We start from the raw sequence: 23,231 nt of genomic DNA, 5'->3' as shown, positions 1-23,231 counted from the left end.
TGAGCTAAACACTTATTGGTCATGCTAAGTCATAAAGTTGGAGACTTTATGACTCCTAAGAGTATTTTAGTCATGGACCTAAAGTATGGACGTAAGAGCTTAAGGCATTAAGCTCTTAATGGAGTTTTAGACTTCTATGAGTACGCCCTATGTACGAAGTAAACCATCCCGATGGTGGTCAACATGCGAGAACGGAGTACGCCCTGCGTACCATCGGAGTACTCCCCGCGTACTTACACTAGGTCAATTCGATTGAGTTGACTCGTTTGGGTTGACTCAGTTAACTTAGTTGGTTCGACCAGCTGACTTTGACTTTGATTTTGACCAAGTTTAACCTTAAGGATATTTTAGGAAATTTTGGGATTTTGATGGAGATTGGTCATTTGTTTGGAATAGGTGTTGGTTAGAGAGCTGACATTCGGAGTCGAGACCTCATCAACTTTGTCCAGTTTGCGAGGTGAGGTTTCCTCACTGTACTTGCGAGTCGAAGTCACCAAGACCAGCCATTTGGATTTGATATCTTGTTATGCGATAGTATGTTATCAAGCTGTAGTGATCTGTTAGATCTGTATCCTGGTATATAGGATGTTTCTATGCTTAGTGATCAATAGATCTGTTTGTTTATCTGTTGGCTGATTATATATGTTATGTATATGTCCACATATTTGGTTGGTGGTTGAGGCTTTACTGCTTTGTGCGTGAGCCAACAGACCGGGGGCATTCCGACTCGATGGTTGAGCGGGTCCGAGGGTATTCCATCCTTATGATGACATGACCCATTGTATGTTGGCATTCCAACCCGATGGTTGATGGGCTTGGGGTATCCTAATCTGATGGTTGACTGGACCCATAGTTTATTGGCATTCCAACCCGATTGTTGATGGGCCTGGGGTATTCCAACCCATGGTTTGGACCTGACATATTGTTAGTGTATATGTTATTTGTTTGTGTGTTGGTACTTTAGGGATCACGCTAAATTTTGGGTTATATTTTAAGTACTTCTGATAGTTTCGTTTTTATTACTTCTTTTCATAGTTTATTTTTAGTTAAAGCCATCTCATTTTAGTTAATCTTCATACATATTTTCTCTTTTTGTTATTTTTCTCCTTTACCGAGTGCTTTCCAGTCTTTTAACCTTATTTGCAGGATTTATCGAAGACTATTTGTTATTAGAGGCTTCGAAGGAGTGTGAGACTTATGGAGGCTTGCGAGTTGCTTGTGGATCTGAAGTGGTGCGATTGAGCTTGGTGTTAGCATAAACAAGAAATCAATTTGGACTTAATATTTGAGCAAGAATGATGATGAGGCGACGCGGACTCGAGCTATGGAAGATTGAAGGAGCATTGGATCAATCATTAGAGGCTTTGGAAAGGCACAAATGAGCTATAAAGAGCTATGCATGTGGGATGAAGTGTGAATGAGAAAATTGGGCTAGATTGTATTTTAAATGGCCCAAGTCCCACATTCAGCGTGACCCACGCGGTCCGCATGGACCCATACGCGGTCTGTGTGAATTATGATGAAATGAAGCCGGGTTTTAACTTGTTGACCCTATTTGTGGAAGGTTGGTGGGAGGCTTTTGGCACCTTTTTAAATCCGGAAACCAACTCCTTTTTGCTGGAGGGTGGAGGTATTATAGCATATGATGACTTAAAGAACACATACCATTCTCTCCCAAGAAGGCTTTGGAAGATTTGAAGATTTGTTTTGAAGATTACTGTAATTTCTTTCCATTTTGCAACTAGAACAATGTTTAGTACCACTAAACTATATTACATTTCTCTTACTTTGGCCATGCTTGGCTAAACTTTCATTTGGTTGATTAGGGTTTAACCCATGGATAATTAGTTGCTTTGAAGACTTATTATTATCTTGTCTTTGAAGTTTATGGAAATATTTTATAGTCAAACATCTTGTTGTGTTTATTTATCTTTGATCATGAGCTTAGATGAATGAATGCTTATTTTTGTTGACTAATTTCTTGGTTAAGTAATGGACCCTCAAATTAGTAAGCAACAAATGGTTTATATGTTTGTTTTCATTTCATTTAGACCATGGAAATGTTTCCTCCATAATGATAATGTAAGCATTTGATTATCTTTTGTACTTGGTAACTCTTAGAACTTAAAGCTAATTGATTTTCACAAGATTATACGTTTCATTAGTTTTGTGACTTTAATTAAGGAAATGTATTAAGAGCTCCTCTATCCATTTTAATATTTAAGAATAGTTGAGGTAATTTGTGCTTATGAATTGCTATAGCCAAGTTAAACCAATTCATAAGTGTTATTCCATTTGGTCTAATTATAAGTCAACCATGTCATCCATGTGGTGTACCCAAAATCAACCAATTTCACTTCATTGAATTTAATCAAATCTTTTACTTGTTTACTTGTCATATTTACATTTTAGCTAGTTTTAACTTTGTCAACCAATCAAAAAGAACTAACCCCCCTATTTTACTTTTATTTATGTTTTACTAGTACTTGAACAAGTCATTTACATAGAGATTTAAATTGAACCAATCTCCGTGGATACGATCCCTTTACCACTATACACTATTGTAGTGTGTAGTATTTAGGGTATTTATTTTGTTGGCCTCGACGACCACCAAATTTTGGCGCCGTTGCCGGGAATTGGTTTATTTTTAATCAATCTGTTTCTCTATGCCCAGATCTCAGCGTACAGGTGACTTGATTTACAACCCGGAAATTGAAAAAGAAGCAAGGCGTTTGGCGAAGGAAAAGCGAATTAAACATGGTCAAACTTCTAATCCTCATGGGGATCCGGAGGTTGAACCCGCTTCATCAAGTGATACGGAACCCGAATCTAGTACCGACCCTCGCCAAGAAATTCCCGAAACACCACCTCTACAACAAAATCCACCCATTATTGAACCAATTACAATGGCGGACGGATGAGAAGCTCCTGAAAGAACTTTGAGGCAAATGATGGAAACTGATGTTACACAAACTCCAATCGGTATCAACTACCCGGTTTTGGAAGGAGGTTCGGAATTGAAGTCAAGTTTAGTCCATCACCTCCCAACTTTTCATGGATTAGAGAACGAAGACCCACGTAAGCATTTGAAGATGTTTTACATTATTTGCACTAGCATGAAGCTACAAGGGTCAACCGATGACCAAATCAAGCTAAGGGCATTCCCCTTTTCATTGGCCGATAGAGCAAAGGATTGGTTATTCTATCTTCCTTCGGGGTCGATCAACTCATGGACCGAAATGGCAAGAGCTTTTCTTGATAAGTTCTATCCCGCTTCAAGAGTCTCAAGTCTTAGAAATGAGATTTGTGGAATCCGCCTAGGTCAAAATGAGACTTTTCATGATTATTGGGAGAGGTTCAACAATTTGTGTTATAGTTGCCCACAACACCAAATTCCGGAACAACTCCTCATTCAACACTTCTATGAGGGATTGTTGCCAATGGAGAGGAGACTAGTTGATGCCTCAAGTGATGGTGATGTCTTTAGTAAAACCTCACAACAAACAAGACAACTTTTCAACACCATAGTCGCGAATTCTCAACATTTTGGCCCGCGCCAAAATATGAAAAGAGACACACAACACAAAGTAAATGAAGTGGGATCATCGAACCTCGAGTCTCAAATCAAAGATCTAACCTCCGTTGTCCAAAAGCTAGCCATGGGACAAACTCCACAAGTGATGGTTTGTGGAATATGTGCAACAATGGGACATCCTACGAATATGTGCCCCATTCTTCAAGAAGATGCGGAACATGTAAATGCCACGGGAGAATTCCAAAACTACCACAACAAGCCACCCGGTTATCAAAATCCATATAATTAGAGTTGGAAGCCAAATCCCAACATGAGCTACAACCCAAGACCATTGCCTCAAAATGCATTGGTTATACCATCCTATACACCACCACAACCTCACTACCAACATCCACAACCACATTATCAACCCAAACCGCACCCTCCACAACATCACCAACAACCTCCTCAATCCCAACTAAGTAACTCCGGAATGTCTCTTGAAGAAATTGTCAAATCCTTAGCTACTAGTACCCAACAATTCCAAAAAGAGACAAGAACTAGTATCTCCAACCTTGAAGCACAAATGGGAGATATAGTCACATCCATAAGCAGTTGTAGTCCCGTGGTAAACTCCCTTCCCAAACTGAAAAGAACCCAAATGGCAATGTGGTGACCTTGAGAAGTGGCAAACAAACCGGGGAAAGTAGTTCAAAGAAGAAGCCAAGGGATGAAGAGGAAGAAATAGAAGTCATTCCCATTTAAGAATCTATAGTAAAGAATGATGCACAAGCCGGAGCCCTAAAGAAGACAACCCGTCTAGTGACTCCAATAGCCACTCAACCGCCATTCCCCTCCCGACTTGCAACTTCAAAGAAGAAAATGGAGGAGAAAGAGATTTTGGACACCTTCCGAAAGGTGGAAGTAAACATCCCTCTACTTGATGCAATTAAGCAAATCCCAAGATATGCAAAGTTTTTGAAAGAACTTTGTACCAACAAGAGAAATTGAAGGGAAATGAGAAAATTTCAATGAACGAAAATGCATTCGTGGTTTTACAAAGGAAGCTTCCACCCAAGTGCAAAGATCCGGGAATGTTTACGGTTCCTTGCAAGATAGGAGATGTCACTTTTAGTAGTGTCATGCTTGACCTTGGTGCTTCTATTAATTTCATGCCATGTTCGGTGTATGAATCATTGAATGTTGGACCTTTAAGTGAAACCGGTGTCATAATCTCTCTTGCGGATAAATCAAGTGTCTTTCCTAGAGTTGTTTTGGAAGATGTCCTAGTGTAAGTAAACCAACTGGTCTTCCCGACGGATTTCTATGTGATTGATCTAAATGAACAAGTGTCCTCAAAGTCGGGTATAATTTTACTTGGGAGACCATTCTTGAAGACAGATAGAACAAAGATTGATGTGTATGCGGGAAGCTTAACAATGGAGTTTGATGGTGAAATAATAAGTTTTAACATTTATGATGCTATGAGATATCCTATGATGTTTCATCCTTGTGTTTTGTTGATGTTATTGAACCATTAACCCAAGAGTTGTTCGAGTTGTCTAATGATGACATGTTGGAGATGGTTTTGAGAAAAGGGTATGATTGTGGAAAGTTAGCCAAGAAGTTGAAGCTCTACTCACTAGACCTCGAAGTTGAAAGATTGGTTAACAATCTAGAGATCAAGAAGACCACTCAATTTAGTGTGAAGCAAATTGAATTACCTCAAACTCACACAAGATTGCCACCCTCCCTTGTTCAACCACCAGAATTAGAATTGAAGGTCCTTCCACAACATTTGAAGTAAGCGTACTTAGGAAACAACAAGACTCTTCCGGTCATCATTTTTCAACTCACTTAACCGAATCTGGAGAAGAGCAACTCCTCAAGGTGTTGAAGGAGCATAAAGAAGCCATGGGATGGACGATTGCGGACATCAAGGGGTTGAGCCCTTCTACTTGTATGCACAAAATTTTGATGGAGGATGAATGCAAGCCAAGTCGGGACACGCAAAGAAGGTTGAACCCGCCAATGATGGAAGTTATGAAGAAAGAGATTTTGAAGCTCCTAGATGCAGGAATGATCTATCCAATCTCGGATAGCAAATGGGTGAGCCCGGTCCAAGTTGTGCCTAAAAAGACGGGAATCACGGTGGTCGAAAACAACAAAGGTATGATGGTCCCCACCCGTGTGCAAAACGGGTGGAGAGTATACATTGACTACCGCAAACTCAATGCAAGCACACGAAAAGATCATTTTCCATTGCCTTTCATTGACCAAATGTTAGAAAGTTTGGCCGGGAAATCTCATTATTGTTTTCTAGACGGGTATTCCGGTTTTCACCAAATCTCGGTGGTACCGGAAGACCAAGAAAAGACAACATTTACATGTCCATTAGTCACTTTTGCATACTGGAGAATGCCATTCGGATTATGTAACGCCCCGACCACTTTCCAACATTGTATGGTTAGTATCTTTTCGAAATATGTTGAATATATAATTGAAGTTTTCATGGATGATTTTACGGTATATGGAAACTCCTTTCAAGAGTGTTTGTCCAATCTCACCAAAATTTTAAAAAGATGCATTGAAATGAATTTGGTTTTAAACTTTGAAAAATGACATTTTATGGTGAGTCAAGGTCTTATTTTGGGTCACATTGTATCAAAGAAAGGAATTGAGGTAGATAAGGCCAATATAGATGTTATTCAAAGCTTACCTTACCCGACTTGTGTTCGGAAAGTTCGTTCTTTTTTGGGCAATGCAGGTTTCTACCGGAGATTCATCAAAGATTTTTCGAAGATAACAAGACCAATGTGCCAACTCTTGCAAAAGGATGTTGATTTCGAGTTCAATGAGGCATGCAAAGAAGCTTTCGATAAGCTCAAAGAGTTGCTTACATCCGCCCCCATCATGCAAGCACCAAATTGGGATCTCCCCTTTGAGATCATGTGTGATGCAAGCAACTATGAAATAGGCACCGTTTTGGGTCAAAAGAATGGATGAGCCTCCCCTGTGATCTATTATGCATCGAGGACACTAGATAATGCGCAAAGCAACAACTCTACTACGGAGAAGGAACTATTGGACATAGTGTTCACCTTGGAGAAATTTAGACAATATCTACTTGGTACCAAGGTCATTATGTATTCGGATCACGCAGCTCTTAAGTACTTGATGACGAAGAAAGATGCAAAGCCTAGACTCATTTGGTGGATTTTATTGTTACAAGAATTTGATTTGGAAATCCGGGACAAGAGTGGATGCGAGAATCTTGTTGTCGATCACCTAAGCTGGATCACTTCAAATGAAACTCCTCTCCCTTTGCGAGATGAGTTTCCGGATAAGCATCTCTTTTCCCTTACTCAATATACTCCTTGGTATGCCGATATCGTTAACTTTTTGGTCACAAAAAGGTATCCCGGCACATTTCACACGTGCTCAAAAAGATAAGTTAAAAAGTGATGCAAAATATTATGTGTGAGATGAGCCTTATTTGTGGAAACATTGTCCCGATCAAATTATTAGGCGATGTGTACCCCAACAAGAGCATCAATCCATTTTGCAATTTTGTCATGAATTTGCTTGTGGGGGACATTTCGAACCTAGCCGGACCCTGAGGAAGGTCCTTGAGTGTGGATTATTTTGGCCAACCATGTCACACGAATGTTACTTGTTTTGTAAAAGTTGTGAACGATGCCAAAGGATGGGGAACATTTCACAAAAAAATCAAATGCCACAAAATCCAATCCTTGTTTGTGAAATTTTTTACATATGGGGGATTGATTTCACGGGACCATTCCCCGTTTCATTTGGCAACGTTTACATCTTGCTCGCGGTTGACTATGTTTCTAAGTGGGTTGAAGCCAAAGCCACAAGATCGGATGATGCCAAAACAGTTATTAACTTTTTAAAATCTAATGTCTTTGTGAGGTTTGATGTGCCTAGGGCTTTGATTAGTGATAGGGGGACACACTTTTGCAACAAGATGATGGAGGCTTTATTGAAGAAGTACAACGTGACCCACCGTGTTTCAACCGCCTACCACCCTCGAACGAATGGTCAATCGGAAGTTTCAAATCGTGAGGTGAAGAGTATACTTGAGAAAACGGTAAATCCCTCAAGGAAAGATTGGGGTTCAAGGCTTGATAATGCCTTTTGGGCCATCGGGCCGCGTACAAGACCCCGATAGGAATGTCTCCATTTAGGTTGGTTTTTGGAAAACCATGTCATCTTCCTGTGAAATTGGAACACCGTGCATTTTGGGCGGTCAAGCAATGCAACTTCAACATCGATGAAGCGGGAAGGCATAGGAAGCTTCGGACTTCAAGAGTTGGAGGAGTTGAGAAATGACTCCTATGAAAACTCAAGAATTTACAAGGAGAGGACAAAGCTTTTCCATGATAAGTCCATTACCCGCAAGCATTTCGAGTTGGGACATAGGGTTTTGCTTTATCATTCGCGATTGAAATTATTTCTTGGAAAGTTGAGGTCAAGATGGATAGGTCCGTTTGTTGTGTTAAAAGTCTTTGAGCACGGAGCGGTTGAGATCCAAAGTAAAGAAACGGGGAAAATCTTTAAAGTCAATGGGCATCGTTTGAAACCTTTCTATGAAGGTTTTAATACAAATGTCCTAGATGTCATCCAATTGGATGCCCCGGTGATTGAAATCGAAAGGGAAGCACGTCTCGCCAAAGACGTTAAGACAGACATTTTTGGAAAACTTAAAGTTTTCATATTTTCTAGTTCCAAATAAATGTCGTAGATAGGTCCTTTTGCATTTAACATTTCTTCTTCTTCCTTCTTGCAGTAAAAGAGTGTTGGATTTTAAGGCCCGATGTTCGTATTGGTCAAAGAGCAAAAATTGAGAAATTCACAACAGACAACACGCGGTCCGCGTGTACTCGGAGTAGTGTTCGCGTGTATAAACAAACGGTCCGCGTATGGTCTCTCAAGTATGTCCACGTTATTTTTTGAAGATAGAAAGTTCCAGTATAACTCATGCGGTCCGCGTGTACTCGTGGGTCTGTCGGCATGTTTATTGAAACGGACCGCGTGTCATCGTCGAAGTTGCCCGCATGCGATGAAGGGAAACAGAAGTGCTTAAGGTTTATTCACGCGGACCACATGTACTCGCGTTTGCGTCCGCATGTGTTGTTGACCAACGTTGACTCGCTTTTAACCAGGTTTGACCGTGATTTTTGACTAATAGACACCACCAGCCGGCCCTTCTACCCTTCTTCTTCTCCATTCTTCTCCCCTTAATCTCCATTAGAGCACCTCCTTCTCCACCACTAAAACTCAATTTCCCGTCAAACCGTCGGTCGGAATTCCGCGAGACCACTGCCATTCTTCACCAATTTACGAGCTCTACAAAACCCACTAAAAATCTAGTCCCCGATCTATGGCCGAAATTCCGGGCGCCACCACCACCATCTCACCACTTTTTGGGTGTTTTCCGGCCAACTCCGGGTACCTCTCACGATTCCGACACCACCATTGTGCTCCTCTTGGACAAGGCTACAAACCCCACCAAAATATCTCTCAAAGCTCGCTGGAAAATTTCGCCGGAATTTCAAGCCATTGCCGGATTCCTCGGGTTTTCGTGGTAAAGTTCTCCTCACAGGATATTGAACAAAACTTAAAGCTTGGGGTGGAGAGTTGCAAGATTTTCAAATCCCGATTTTTCGCGCGCAAATTTTGATCTTTCAACAAAACGGGTACTTTCTTTCCCTTATTTTAATTGAACAATATGCATGTCTCAGAACAACAATTCATATGCTATTGCATCAAATGAGTCTAGGAATTATTTCTTGCTTTGATTGTTGAACTGCTTTAGAGGTCCATACGGAGGCGGTTGGGGAATTTGAATTGAAAACATCATTTGTTAGAATTGTGGTTCGTGTAGTGCTTATTTTTCGTGCAGGTAGATCATGTCCACATCTAGGAAGCGCCCGACTACTGCCTGAGGCAAAGCCCCGGCTAGAAATCAAAATGATGCTCTCGATATTCAAAGATTTCAGGATGCTAAAGCGGCCGAAAATTACACGAAGAGCTTGCCTAGAAAGGTTGCCTCCACCAAATTTATGTGCAAACCCACGCTCATCTCATTAGGGGTTCTTGAGGGGGTCACCCAATTGTTATGTACCATTGGGTGGGAAATCCTTCTCAATCTCATGGCGAACGGAGTACACCCAGTGTACCTTCAGAGTACTCCCCGCATACTCACACTAGGTCAATTCGATTGAGTTGACTCGTTTGGGTTGACTCAGTTGACTTAGTTGGTTTGACCAGTTGACTTTGACTTTGACTTTGACCAAGTTTAACCTTAAGGATATTTTAGGAAATTTTGGGATTTTGATGGAGATTGGTCATTTGTTTGGAATAGGTGTTGGTTAGAGAGCTGACATTCGGAGTCGAGACCTCATCAGCTTTGTCCAGTTTGCAAGGTGAGGTTTCCTCACTATATGTGACATCCCCATTTTTCACGGCCAGAAAAGACCGATTTGTTTATGCTTCGTTTTATAAATCAGAGTAATCGTTTAAAGAAAACGGTTGCGGAATTTGTTCCCAAAACAAAATATGATAATAACTTATCAAAACATTTCTCAAAGAGAATTTATTTTCATTTAATAATAAAACCTCGGGATGTCATGTTCCGATACAGACATATAAGCATAAACAGAACTTACATTTAATTACACAATTGATTTATATCTCCTTTAAATCTCTCTGTGAAATATGTCTTCGTACTAATACCTGTGATACAAAGAAAACTGAGTGGGTCAGGCTTGGGAGCCTGGTGAGCATATAGGGTTTTCATCCCACAATGTTATATCATATATTTATAAATATAGAACATTCAAACCTGCACAATTTCACCATATAAAGACAACTCTTAACCCACCCCATTGATCCTCACAATGACACGATCTAAACTCTCGCATCTAATATTTTTCCTCTTTACCTGATCCCTACTCATGGATCTAAAACTACCCGATCCATACCCACGGATCTAAAACTACCTGATCCATACTCACGGATCTAAAACTACCTCCTGATCTGATCCATACTCCCGGATCAATAATTGTACCCAATCCATACTCCCGGAAATAGGGACAATTAACTATACCTTAATCCTGATCTGATCCATACTCCCGGATCTATAACTGTGCCCAATCCATACTCCCGGACTAGGGACAATTATCTTAATCTTAATCCATATCTGATCCATACTCCCGGATCTATAACTGTGCCCAATCCATACTCCCGGACTAGGGACAATTAACTTAGTCTTAATCCATACTCCCGGACTAATAGCAAGTTTATCTCTTTACCTGATCCATACTCACGGATCTAAAACTAACCTCTAAATCTGATCCCTACTCACGGATCTAAACTGACCTCTTGATTTGATCCCTACTCACGGATCTAAACTAACCTCTTGATCTAATCCATACTCGCTGAATAACTAGATCAACAACAACAACATTGGGGCCTCTCATCTGTTTATCACACATCAACTGTCTCCCCATGTTCTACCCAACATATTAGTAGATAAAAATATATATTTTTTATCCATAGTTTGAAACCTGTATAACATTCTCATTCAATACCTATTCCACATAACAGATGAGGCACACCCACATAACACGTATTTCATAGAGAATAAATCAGATCTATGAGATAGAAGGAAGTGAATATACATTCACACACATAACAACAAAACTATACACATAACACGTATTTCGTATAAAATACTTCATAATTATGCGTTAGAAGAAAGTAACCACACACTCACCTGATTAGAAGATGATCGGACAGCACTACGACTCGCAGAAGTAGTATTCTCCGGTAGATCTGGAAGATCTCTACAAAAATCGAACTTCTCGCGGGCAGAGCTTCGGCTCGGGAACCGCACTTCTCGGGATCTTCGAGATCTCGGGACTCGCCTCGGGGCTAGAGTATAATACCGGGGCTTCGGGGTGGAATCGGGAGTAAAAATGCAGAGCTTCGGCACAAAGATGAGAAGAAATGAGCAAATAAACCCAGAACCCTCGCATCCTATTTATAGTGAAAATATCTGATGTACTCGCCGAGTAGGGGACACCTACTCGCCGAGTTGGTCCATACTCGCCGAGTAGGGGACACCTACTCGCCGAGTTGGTCCATGTGGCGGCTTTCTGGTGGTGCCACGTGTCAAACTCTGGGTGGAGCCACGTCACCCCTATCGCGTGTTAGCCTTCGAATTTAGAAAAATCATAACTTTCGCATACGAGCTCCGTTTTTGACGTTCTTTATATCCACGCGTAGGTAAAATCAAGATCTACAACTTTCGTTTAGACTCCGTCGGCTAAATCTTGACCGATCTCAAATTTAACAGTAGGAGGCGTTTAGACTGTTAAATGACCGCGAAGAATTCGTAACTCCTTCATACGAACTCCGTTTTCGTCCATATTTTTACCGTTGAGTTCCTATTAATGAGACCTTCAAATCTTATTTAGGTCGCGTAAGCCAAAAACCGCTCGAACTAAAATTCGAGTTTCGGGTCGTGCACTGCTAAGCCGAATCTTAGAAAAATCATAACTTCCTCATACGAAGTCAGATTTGGGCGTTCTTTTTATTGACGCTCTTATTTTAACATATTCTACAACTTTTGTTTAGATTGATAAGGCTAAATCTCGCTCTATCGTAAATTCATTATTTACGCTTCCCGGTGTCGTGCCGGTTTTGCCGTAAAACTTCGACAGGTCATAACTTCTTCGTTATAACTCGGATTTTGGCATTCTTTATATGCACGGAAACCTTGTGACATATACTACAACTTGGTTGAGATTAATCCTTCTAGATAATCTTCCATCAAAAAGTCATTTTTGACGCCTATCGTCTCTAAATTGACTAGCCCTGATCTACGGGCGTTACAATTATCTCCCCCTTAGGATGATTACGTCCCGGAATCATCAACGAAAATTGAACTTGTATAATGATTCCATACGCTATCTCTTCATCCTAAGTATTAACCGTAAATTCTATGTTTCCTCGAAAGAGTATTTAACTCTATGGCTTTCTTGACCGTAGACGATGCCCAAATCTTGCATCTGCTTATCGTACTATGTTGTACTTTCAATCGTAACCCTCGAGTTACCAAATAAGTCGTTATTATGGACTCCTTCTTCTTCTCAGGATAAATACTTTCCTTTATCTATTGTAACAAACCGACGGGTCGTGCTCTACTGACCTCTCATCGAATGATGCAATGCTTAGACTCAGGTCTCTTAGAGTTAAATTCCAAAATGGAATATACCTTCCTTCATATTCTAATGTGATATAATCACATTTCAGCATGTAGCATTTCTGCCTACAAACTTCTTTTAACAACGAGCGCGACACTATCAATCGCATTAACTTCAACCTTCTGACTTAAGTCAGATGTTACATCTAACTTGGTCCTCTAGACCACGTACATACTCCTCGCCGTCGAACTCAAATTAAACATGACCACTAGGGTCGGAACAAGAACCATCTTACTAGTCATCACCGAAACAATGGTAATGACATACCAGAATAAAATGGAATCAATCACTAGTTTCTTGGTAACCTTGCGACTTTCCCTGATCCAAGTGCGAGTCCTGTGCTTCCGGTAGTATATGCATCTACTACCTTTCACACCTACTCATACTCGTCCCAAGTATTGTCCCGCAGTCGACCAAGTCACCATACAAGAAAATCACATAATCATTCAACACATCAGATAGCAAAACTAGGGTTTATATTAATTCTTGAAACGATTACACAAAGGTTCAAGTTCACCCTATACTATGCCTCTAATAGGCTACGCCACATGTTACTTTTCATATCGCTACTTTATAACTTGATCTTTAGATATAAAATCCTCATTCCTGATTCCTTGCATTGCCATCTGCTTCATCAAGGATCATGTGGAATGCTTTTGGTTTTGGTGGTGCATTTGGCCTTATAGCCTCTTCTCTTCTTGGGCAGTTTTGCTTGAAGTGCCCTTCTTCGCCACACTTAAAGCAGACTTCTCTTTTGGTTGGGCATTTACTGGCGTAATGACCAGTCTTCCCGCATTTAAAGCAGGTCATTTCTTTAGAGCATTCACCAATGTGCTTCCTTTTGCACTTGTCACACCATTGTGCTCCTCCCTCGAGCTTCTTCGAATCATACTTCGAAAATTTTCTCTTCTCATCGGACCTTGAAGATCCTTCCATCTTTCTTTTCTCACCCACCTCGCTTCTCTCCAGACCCCTTTCCTTTAACTGGGTCTCCACATTTTTAGCTGCTCGGACTGCTGTCTTCAAAGTAGTTGCCATCTTGACCGTTGGGCCAAAGTCGGCAGGCAGTCCATTTGCGAACCTCTCAATTTTTGAGAGTTCAGATGGCACTAAGTATGGAAATAACTTCATCTTTTCGGTAAATGTAGTAGCATAATCATCAATGCTCAATTTACCTTTCTTCATGTTCTGGAATTCATTGTTCAGATCAATCAGATCTATCTCTGAGCAGTACTGCATCTTTAACTGCTCCAGGAATGATTCCCAAGACATCTTCAGGGCTTCCCCTCGAGGCATCATATCTGCCAGTAACTTCCACCAGCTCAAGACTCCGGTCTTTAGTTGTCTAACTGCAAAGACAGTCTTCTGTTTGTTGCTACAGTCGCAACTCTCAAACACCATCTCCATTTCGGAGATCCAGTCCATAATCTCAACAGGCTTTGGGCTTCCAGAAAGACTTGGCGGTTTGGCGCCCAAGAAATTTTTATACATACGCCCATCCCTGTTTCTTTCCCTCTCTGGGTCATTCCTTTCTACTACTGGGGGTTCTGCTCGTCCAACCGTCCCACTGTAGTTACCTCCCTCTGAATGCCCTCCATTCACTTCAGGCTCTTCCACTTGAAGTGACACTTCCTCACGATTCTGTTGGAGTAATCGCCTTGTCTCCTCCATTTGGCGATCCAACATCATCTGTATCATCGCTTGCACCCCAGCCATTGTCATCGGCTCTGGTGCTGCTGCTACAACAGGTGCCTGCTCAACCACAGGTGGTTGATTCCTGTTTTCATCAGCATTTCCAACCCCACTTCTTGTTCTCACCATTTTTGATCTACACACCCAATAAGGTGAAATTAGATCCTCAATCATGATAGATATTCAAATCATCCTTATCACTCCGAAACGTTTACATGCTAGTTCTAATATCGTAGACGTACGCTTAGAATCCTACACACATAAGGTTTCTAGATCCGGTCGGCAACAGACCATAGATCCGAACAAATAATATCATATATGGCAACATATAACATTTAGCACATAAAGCATTTTAGGCATCATTCCTAAAATGAACTAGTGCTTGTGTCAATTTAGGTGTACTACCTAACATATTTTAGACACACTCCTCACAATCACTACTTAGCATTCTAAGTTTAAGTCTAGAAATTTCCTACAAATTCCTAGTTCGCTTAAACTAATGCTCTGATACCAACTGTGACATCCCCATTTTTCACGGCCAGAAAAGACCGATTTGTTTATGCTTCGTTTTATAAATCAGAGTAATCGTTTAAAGAAAACGGTTGCGGAATTTGTTCCCAAAACAAAATATGATAATAACTTATCAAAACATTTCTCAAAGAGAATTTATTTTCATTTAATAATAAAACCTCGGGATGTCATGTTCCGATACAGACATATAAGCATAAACAGAACTTACATTTAATTACACAATTGATTTATATCTCCTTTAAATCTCTCTGTGAAATATGTCTTCGTACTAATACCTGTGATACAAAGAAAACTGAGTGGGTCAGGCTTGGGAGCCTGGTGAGCATATAGGGTTTTCATCCCACAATGTTATATCATATATTTATAAATATAGAACATTCAAACCTGCACAATTTCACCATATAAAGACAACTCTTAACCCACCCCATTGATCCTCACAATGACACGATCTAAACTCTCGCATCTAATATTTTTCCTCTTTACCTGATCCCTACTCATGGATCTAAAACTACCCGATCCATACCCACGGATCTAAAACTACCTGATCCATACTCACGGATCTAAAACTACCTCCTGATCTGATCCATACTCCCGGATCAATAATTGTACCCAATCCATACTCCCGGAAATAGGGACAATTAACTATACCTTAATCCTGATCTGATCCATACTCCCGGATCTATAACTGTGCCCAATCCATACTCCCGGACTAGGGACAATTATCTTAATCTTAATCCATATCTGATCCATACTCCCGGATCTATAACTGTGCCCAATCCATACTCCCGGACTAGGGACAATTAACTTAGTCTTAATCCATACTCCCGGACTAATAGCAAGTTTATCTCTTTACCTGATCCATACTCACGGATCTAAAACTAACCTCTAAATCTGATCCCTACTCACGGATCTAAACTGACCTCTTGATTTGATCCCTACTCACGGATCTAAACTAACCTCTTGATCTAATCCATACTCGCTGAATAACTAGATCAACAACAACAACATTGGGGCCTCTCATCTGTTTATCACACATCAACTGTCTCCCCATGTTCTACCCAACATATTAGTAGATAAAAATATATATTTTTTATCCATAGTTTGAAACCTGTATAACATTCTCATTCAATACCTATTCCACATAACAGATGAGGCACACCCACATAACACGTATTTCATAGAGAATAAATCAGATCTATGAGATAGAAGGAAGTGAATATACATTCACACACATAACAACAAAACTATACACATAACACGTATTTCGTATAAAATACTTCATAATTATGCGTTAGAAGAAAGTAACCACACACTCACCTGATTAGAAGATGATCGGACAGCACTACGACTCGCAGAAGTAGTATTCTCCGGTAGATCTGGAAGATCTCTACAAAAATCGAACTTCTCGCGGGCAGAGCTTCGGCTCGGGAACCGCACTTCTCGGGATCTTCGAGATCTCGGGACTCGCCTCGGGGCTAGAGTATAATACCGGGGCTTCGGGGTGGAATCGGGAGTAAAAATGCAGAGCTTCGGCACAAAGATGAGAAGAAATGAGCAAATAAACCCAGAACCCTCGCATCCTATTTATAGTGAAAATATCTGATGTACTCGCCGAGTAGGGGACACCTACTCGCCGAGTTGGTCCATACTCGCCGAGTAGGGGACACCTACTCGCCGAGTTGGTCCATGTGGCGGCTTTCTGGTGGTGCCACGTGTCAAACTCTGGGTGGAGCCACGTCACCCCTATCGCGTGTTAGCCTTCGAATTTAGAAAAATCATAACTTTCGCATACGAGCTCCGTTTTTGACGTTCTTTATATCCACGCGTAGGTAAAATCAAGATCTACAACTTTCGTTTAGACTCCGTCGGCTAAATCTTGACCGATCTCAAATTTAACAGTAGGAGGCGTTTAGACTGTTAAATGACCGCGAAGAATTCGTAACTCCTTCATACGAACTCCGTTTTCGTCCATATTTTTACCGTTGAGTTCCTATTAATGAGACCTTCAAATCTTATTTAGGTCGCGTAAGCCAAAAACCGCTCGAACTAAAATTCGAGTTTCGGGTCGTGCACTGCTAAGCCGAATCTTAGAAAAATCATAACTTCCTCATACGAAGTCAGATTTGGGCGTTCTTTTTATTGACGCTCTTATTTTAACATATTCTACAACTTTTGTTTAGATTGATAAGGCTAAATCTCGCTCTATCGTAAATTCATTATTTACGCTTCCCGGTGTCGTGCCGGTTTTGCCGTAAAACTTCGACAGGTCATAACTTCTTCGTTATAACTCGGATTTTGGCATTCTTTATATGCACGGAAACCTTGTGACATATACTACAACTTGGTTGAGATTAATCCTTCTAGATAATCTTCCATCAAAAAGTCATTTTTGACGCCTATCGTCTCTAAATTGACTAGCCCTGATCTACGGGCGTTACACTATACTTGCGAGTCGAAGTCACCAAGGCCAGCCATTTGGATTTGATATCTTGTTATGTGATAGTATGTTATCGAGTTGTAGTGATTTGTTAGATCGGTATCCTGGTATATAGGATGTTTCTATGCTTAGTGATCAGTAGATCTGTCTGTTTATCTGTTGGCTGATTATATCTGTTATGTATATGTCCACATATTTGGTTGGTGGTTGAGGCTTTACTGCTTTGTACGTGAGCCAACAGACCGGGGGCATTCCGACTCGATGGTTGAGGGGCCCGAGGGTATTCCATCCCTAGGATGACATGACCCGTTGTATGTTGGCATTCCAACCCGATGGTTGATGGGCATGGGGTATCCCAATCCGATGGTTGACTGGACCCATAGTGTATTGGCATTCCGACCCGATTGTTGATGGGCCTGGGGTATTCCAACCCATGGTTTGGACCCGACATATTGTTAGTGTATATCTTATTTGTTTATGTGTTGGTACTTTGGGGATCTCACTAAGTGTTGGCTTATAATTTTGGGTTATGTTTTAGGTACTTCTGATAGTTTCATTTTTATTACTTCTTTTCATAGTTTATTTTTAGTTAAAGCCATCTCATTTTAGTTAATCTTCATGCATATTTTCTCTTTTTGTTATTTTTCTCCTTTACCGGGTGCTTTCCAGTCTTTTGACCTTATTTGCAGGATTTATCGAAGACTATTTGTTATTGGAGGCTTGGAAGGAGTGCGAGACTTATGGAGGCCTGCAGGTTGCTTGTGGATCTGAAGTGGTGCGATTGAGCTTGGTGTTAGCATAAACAAGAAATCAATTTGGACTTAATATTTGAGCAAGAATGATGATGAGGCGACGCGGACTCGAGCTATGGAAGATTGAAGGAGCATTGGATCAATCATTAGAGGCTTTGGAAAGGCACAAATAAGCTCTAAAGAGTTATGCATGTGGGATGAAGTGTGAATGAGAAGATTGGGCTAGATTGTATTTTAAATGGCCCAAGTCCCACATTCAGCGTGACCCACGTGGTCCGCATGGACCCATACGCGGTCCGTGTGAATTGTGATGAAATGAAGCCGGGTTTTAACTTGTTGACCCTATTTGTGGAAGGTTGGTGGGAGGCTTTTGGCACCTTTTTAAATCCGGAAACCAACTCCTTTTTGCTGGAGGGTGGAGGTATTATAGCATATGATGACTTAAAGAACACATACCATTCTCTCCCAAGAAGGCTTTGGAAGATTTGAAGATTTGTTTTGAAGATTACTGTAATTTCTTTCCATTTTGCAACTAGAACAATGTTTAGTACCACTAAACTATATTACATTTCTCTTACTTTGGCCATGCTTGGCTAAACTTTCATTTGGTTGATTAGGGTTTAACCCATGGATAATTAGTTGCTTTGAAGACTTATTATTATCTTGTCTTTGAAGTTTATGGAAATATTTTATAGTCAAACATCTTGCTGTGTTTATTTATCTTTGATCATGAGCTTAGATGAATGAATGCTTATTTTTGTTGACTAATTTCTTGGTTAAGTAATGGACCCTCAAATTAGTAAGCAACAAATGGTTTATATGTTTGTTTTCATTTCATTTAGACCATGGAAATGTTTCCTCCATAATGATAATGTAAGCATTTGATTATCTTTTGTACTTGGTAACTCTTAGAACTTAAAGCTAATTGATTTTCACAAGATTATACGTTTCATTAGTTTTGTGACTTTAATTAAGGAAATGTATTAAGAGCTCCTCTATCCATTTTAATATTTAAGAATAGTTGAGGTAATTTGTGCTTATGAATTGCTATAGCCAAGTTAAACCAATTCACAAGTGTTATTCCATTTGGTCTAATTATAAGTCAACCATGTCATCCATGTGGTGTACCCAAAATCAACCAATTTCACTTCGTTGAATTTAATCAAATCTTTTACTTGTTTACTTGTCATATTTACATTTTAGCTAGTTTTAACTTTGTCAACCAATCAAAAAGAACTAACCCCCCTATTTTACTTTTATTTTTGTTTTACTAGTACTTGAACAAGTGATTTACATAGAGATTTAAATTGAACCAATCTCCGTGGATACGATCCATTTACCACTATACACTATGTTAGGGTGCAAAGTCACGCTTGGATGAGGCTTTACCCACTTGTGTGTGTAATGAGTTGCCTTTCCTTTATAAGGAAGTGAGTGGCACTCATTTTATGTAAGGAACACTTATGAGAGCATTAGTTTAGAGAGAGAAATATTGCAAGACCCATTTGTACTCTTTCTATGAAACTAATGAGAGCTTACAAAGAATTATTTACTTCTTGTGTTCTTGATTTGTATGATGAATCACTAGATCTTTCTAATTCCGCACATGCCATCATAATCAACACCACTACAATTGGTATCAGAGCGGGTGTTCTTGATTCTCCTCAAGAATTGATCCTTGATGGCTATTTTGATTTGGTGATTCTTTTTGTTCATTGATCTTCGTCTTTAGAGAGTGTTTTTGTGTTTTAGAAGTCGAATTTTTCTTTGATTTGATCCATAATTCGACTTTCTCTCTCTAGAATACTTGTTTGTATCACTTTATCTCTCTAGAAAACCCATTCAAAATCACTTTCTCTCTCTAGAAAATTTCAAGTTCTTGTAATCATGGAGAAATGGATGATACGAAGGAATGATTTTCAAAGTGAATGCTCATTTGATTATCTTCTTTATAGCTTAACTGTTGGATTGATAAGTGAATGTGATATTGTTGTAAATGGAGAAAAGAATGAAGTTGGAGAATTAATTAGTTGTCCAATTTTTTGAACCAAACATTTGTTTAATCGTTTGATTACAACATATCAAAAGAGACGAAGAAATAGAAGAGATGGAGAAGTCATAAAAGGAATTTCTCGTGCCGAATGCAAATATGGAAGCAATAAACTTGAATATTATGCAGATTGTCGTGAAGCTCGGGATGGTGTTCTTGATGATGATGATGTTCAAGAAAAAGGAGTTCAATGTGATGTTCTTGATGTTCAAGAAAAAGGAGTTCAAGTTGATTCTCAAGATGAAAAAGTTTTTTGCTCAATTGGAGTTCAAACCGATGATATTTTGTGTTCTTGTGATTCGTTTGAAGGAATGATTCCATATCGGAAGCCGGTGGTTCAACAAATTCACAAATATCAAACTCCAAAAGATTTGATTCAAACTCAAAATGTTCATGTTGTTGAAAGTGGGTTTGTTCATGAAGTCGAGTCTTCAAGATGCAAAAAGATGAGAAAGAAAAAGAAGAAGAAGATGAATCGGAAGAACAAGCGGGTTTACTCACAAAAATTGTCATATGTTATGAAGCCAAAATCCGTGAAGCAAATTTGGGTTCCAAAGCAACAATCTCCAAGTGTTGAATTGAATTTGAAGTCAAAACCCAAAAGTGTTGGTGGTTCTTTTGAAGATATTCTTGGTTTGATGAAGAACACGAAGAACACGAAGAACGAGTTGTACATCTCGCATGGTGGGTGGTACAATGTTCGATTTGGAGATTTTCTCATTCCGACAAAAGAACCAAGATCTTCCAAATTTGATTCGTTCGTTGAAAATGGATCTCGATTCGTCAAAAAGGTATCACAAATTCTCAAATGGATTCCAAAACATCCATGATTCCGATTCGTATTTTGCGTTTTTCATTTTTGATCAATTTGCCTCATTGGATCAAATCCGTTTCAACCTCATTGATTGATCCATTTATTATTGTTTAGATCAAAAGTTCATAAACAAAATTAAATTCCAAAATATTTCGAAGTTACTGTTCATCAATCCAATTTTCAAGCCAAAACTGATTCTCAGTTAATATACATTGATTTGAGCCCATGATCAAAGTTGATTACTGTTCATTGAGCCCAATTTTACAAATTCGTATACTGTTCATCTAATAAGCCTATCTTTGATCCGATTTCTTCAAAGTCAAAACATTATTCAATTTACATATGTGTTGTTCATCAGTCGACTTGTACACCAGCTTCATCTGGTTGTACAAATGTGTTCTTCATCGTTTCTTCGATAACACATTTGTGTATAATCGATTTCTTTTCATTCTATCGATTTCATTTAGTTGTTTTAATGATTGATGATTTTATTCACATCAAGAAAGCTCGTGATTGAAATCAATTCCGAGATCAATATGGTTGATTTAGTTTGTGTTGACTTTTCGGAGTCAAAATCAGTGGTCTTGAGATCTTAGAACTAAAATTGATGAAATTGATTTTGATTTACCAACATGATATTCGTGTTTGATAACGAATGGATATATGGTTATTTCAATTTCAATTGGTGTATGTGTGTTTGTTTGACTGGATTGTTCATATACTGGGAACACATTGGTAGTCGTTCATTTACATCTGGATTTCGAAATTGATATTGTTGGTAATATTGGATTTTGATTTCGAAGCTTTTGGAGTCGACAATCTTTTGAATGATGATTGAATGGTTATATCGAACGAGTGATTGTGAAGTCATAATCGACTGGGTTTAAGAACGAAGGTTGAGAATATAGATTTTGGAACGAACAGGTTGATGTTCGAAGAATTGAGATTTGGGAATTGATTTTGGATGATGTTGATTCAGTGAATGGTTTGGATGTATGTCAAAAGCGAATGGTTAATCTGTGAAAAGAGAAGATCGATTTGGATTGTATGATGATCGAGTCGACGTTGATGATGTAGATTCGAAGATATGTGATTTGGTTCATATGAGAATCGTGTTTACAGTCGAATGGTTATAGGTCGATGTCAAATGGGAAGCTGTGTGGGTTTATTTTCGTTGGAATTGGGAAGATGATAGAATATTTCACAATTGGTCCCTATTGATTCTGCAAAGTTACATCTTTCACCCAATTTTGACAAAATGGGTGTTTTTGGTATGTTTGTGAAGTGAAGAATGCAGAAGTTTTGAAATGAGTCCCTGCAGTTTCGAAATATTGGCAGAAAATACCCAACTTCGAAATTGGCCAATTTTCTGAGAAATTGAAGAATGTTCATTTCTGGTCCCTGCAGTTTGTGCAAATTGACGCTTTCTACCCAACTTTGGAAAAGGAGGAGGGTTTCGCATATTTGGCTGTTTTGGACGCAACGGGTCCCTGCAAGTTTCAGAAAGTGACAATTTATACCCGGATTTTGAAAAATCTTGCAACTTTCACCCAAAAAGTCAAAATTTTTCATAAATTGAAAATTTTTTGTGGCTTTTTCGTGATTGTTTTTCCGTGCAAGATTTTTGGTGATTCATTTTTGGTACACATCAAGGGGGAGTATCGTGAAGACTATTCCTCGGGCGCTTCTCATCCTTAGTGGGATTTATAATCATTTTTTGATTATAAAAAGGGGGAGAATGATGGGTATTCGAAGCTTCTCGGGTTTGTCGAATATTCATTTGCGGATTTGAAGACCGGTGTTACTTCGAGGGGGAGTTTGGTCTTGATCGCGCTAGCTCGTTGGAGATTAAAGCCGGACATCCAATCCTAACTTTGAGGGGGAGAATGTTAGGGTGCAAAGTCACGCTTGGATGAGGCTTTACCCACTTGTGTGTGTAATGAGTTGCCTTTCCTTTATAAGGAAGTGAGTGGCACTCATTTTATGTAAGGAACACTTATGAGAGCATTAGTTTAGAGAGAGAAATATTACAAGACCCATTTGTACTCTTTCTATGAAACTAATGAGAGCTTACAAAGAATTATTTACTTCTTGTGTTCTTGATTTGTATGATGAATCACTAGATCTTTCTAATTCCGCACATGCCAT

General features: G+C 39.5%; 2 protein-coding genes across 2 annotated transcripts; both read left to right on the top strand.

Moving 5' to 3' along the window:
• The first annotated feature begins 4,396 nt into the window (after positions 1–4,396).
• LOC128133433 (uncharacterized) lies at positions 4,397–5,321 on the top strand. Its single transcript, XM_052770879.1, has 3 exons — positions 4,397–4,488; positions 4,578–4,770; positions 5,004–5,321. The coding sequence occupies exons 1-3, from the start codon at positions 4,397–4,399 to the stop codon at positions 5,319–5,321; spliced, it is 603 nt and encodes a 200-aa protein (XP_052626839.1).
• Positions 5,322–7,808: 2,487 nt separating this feature from the next.
• LOC111878584 (uncharacterized) lies at positions 7,809–8,270 on the top strand. Its single transcript, XM_023875105.1, has one exon. The coding sequence runs from the start codon at positions 7,809–7,811 to the stop codon at positions 8,268–8,270; it is 462 nt and encodes a 153-aa protein (XP_023730873.1).
• The last annotated feature ends 14,961 nt before the right edge of the window (positions 8,271–23,231 follow it).

Source organism: Lactuca sativa, chromosome 4 (genome assembly GCF_002870075.4).
Source record: "Lactuca sativa cultivar Salinas chromosome 4, Lsat_Salinas_v11, whole genome shotgun sequence".
NCBI classification, from domain to species: Eukaryota; Viridiplantae; Streptophyta; class Magnoliopsida; order Asterales; family Asteraceae; genus Lactuca; species Lactuca sativa.
The sequence above is the reverse complement of the archived record's forward strand: the minus strand, read 5'-3'. Positions and strand labels throughout refer to the sequence as shown.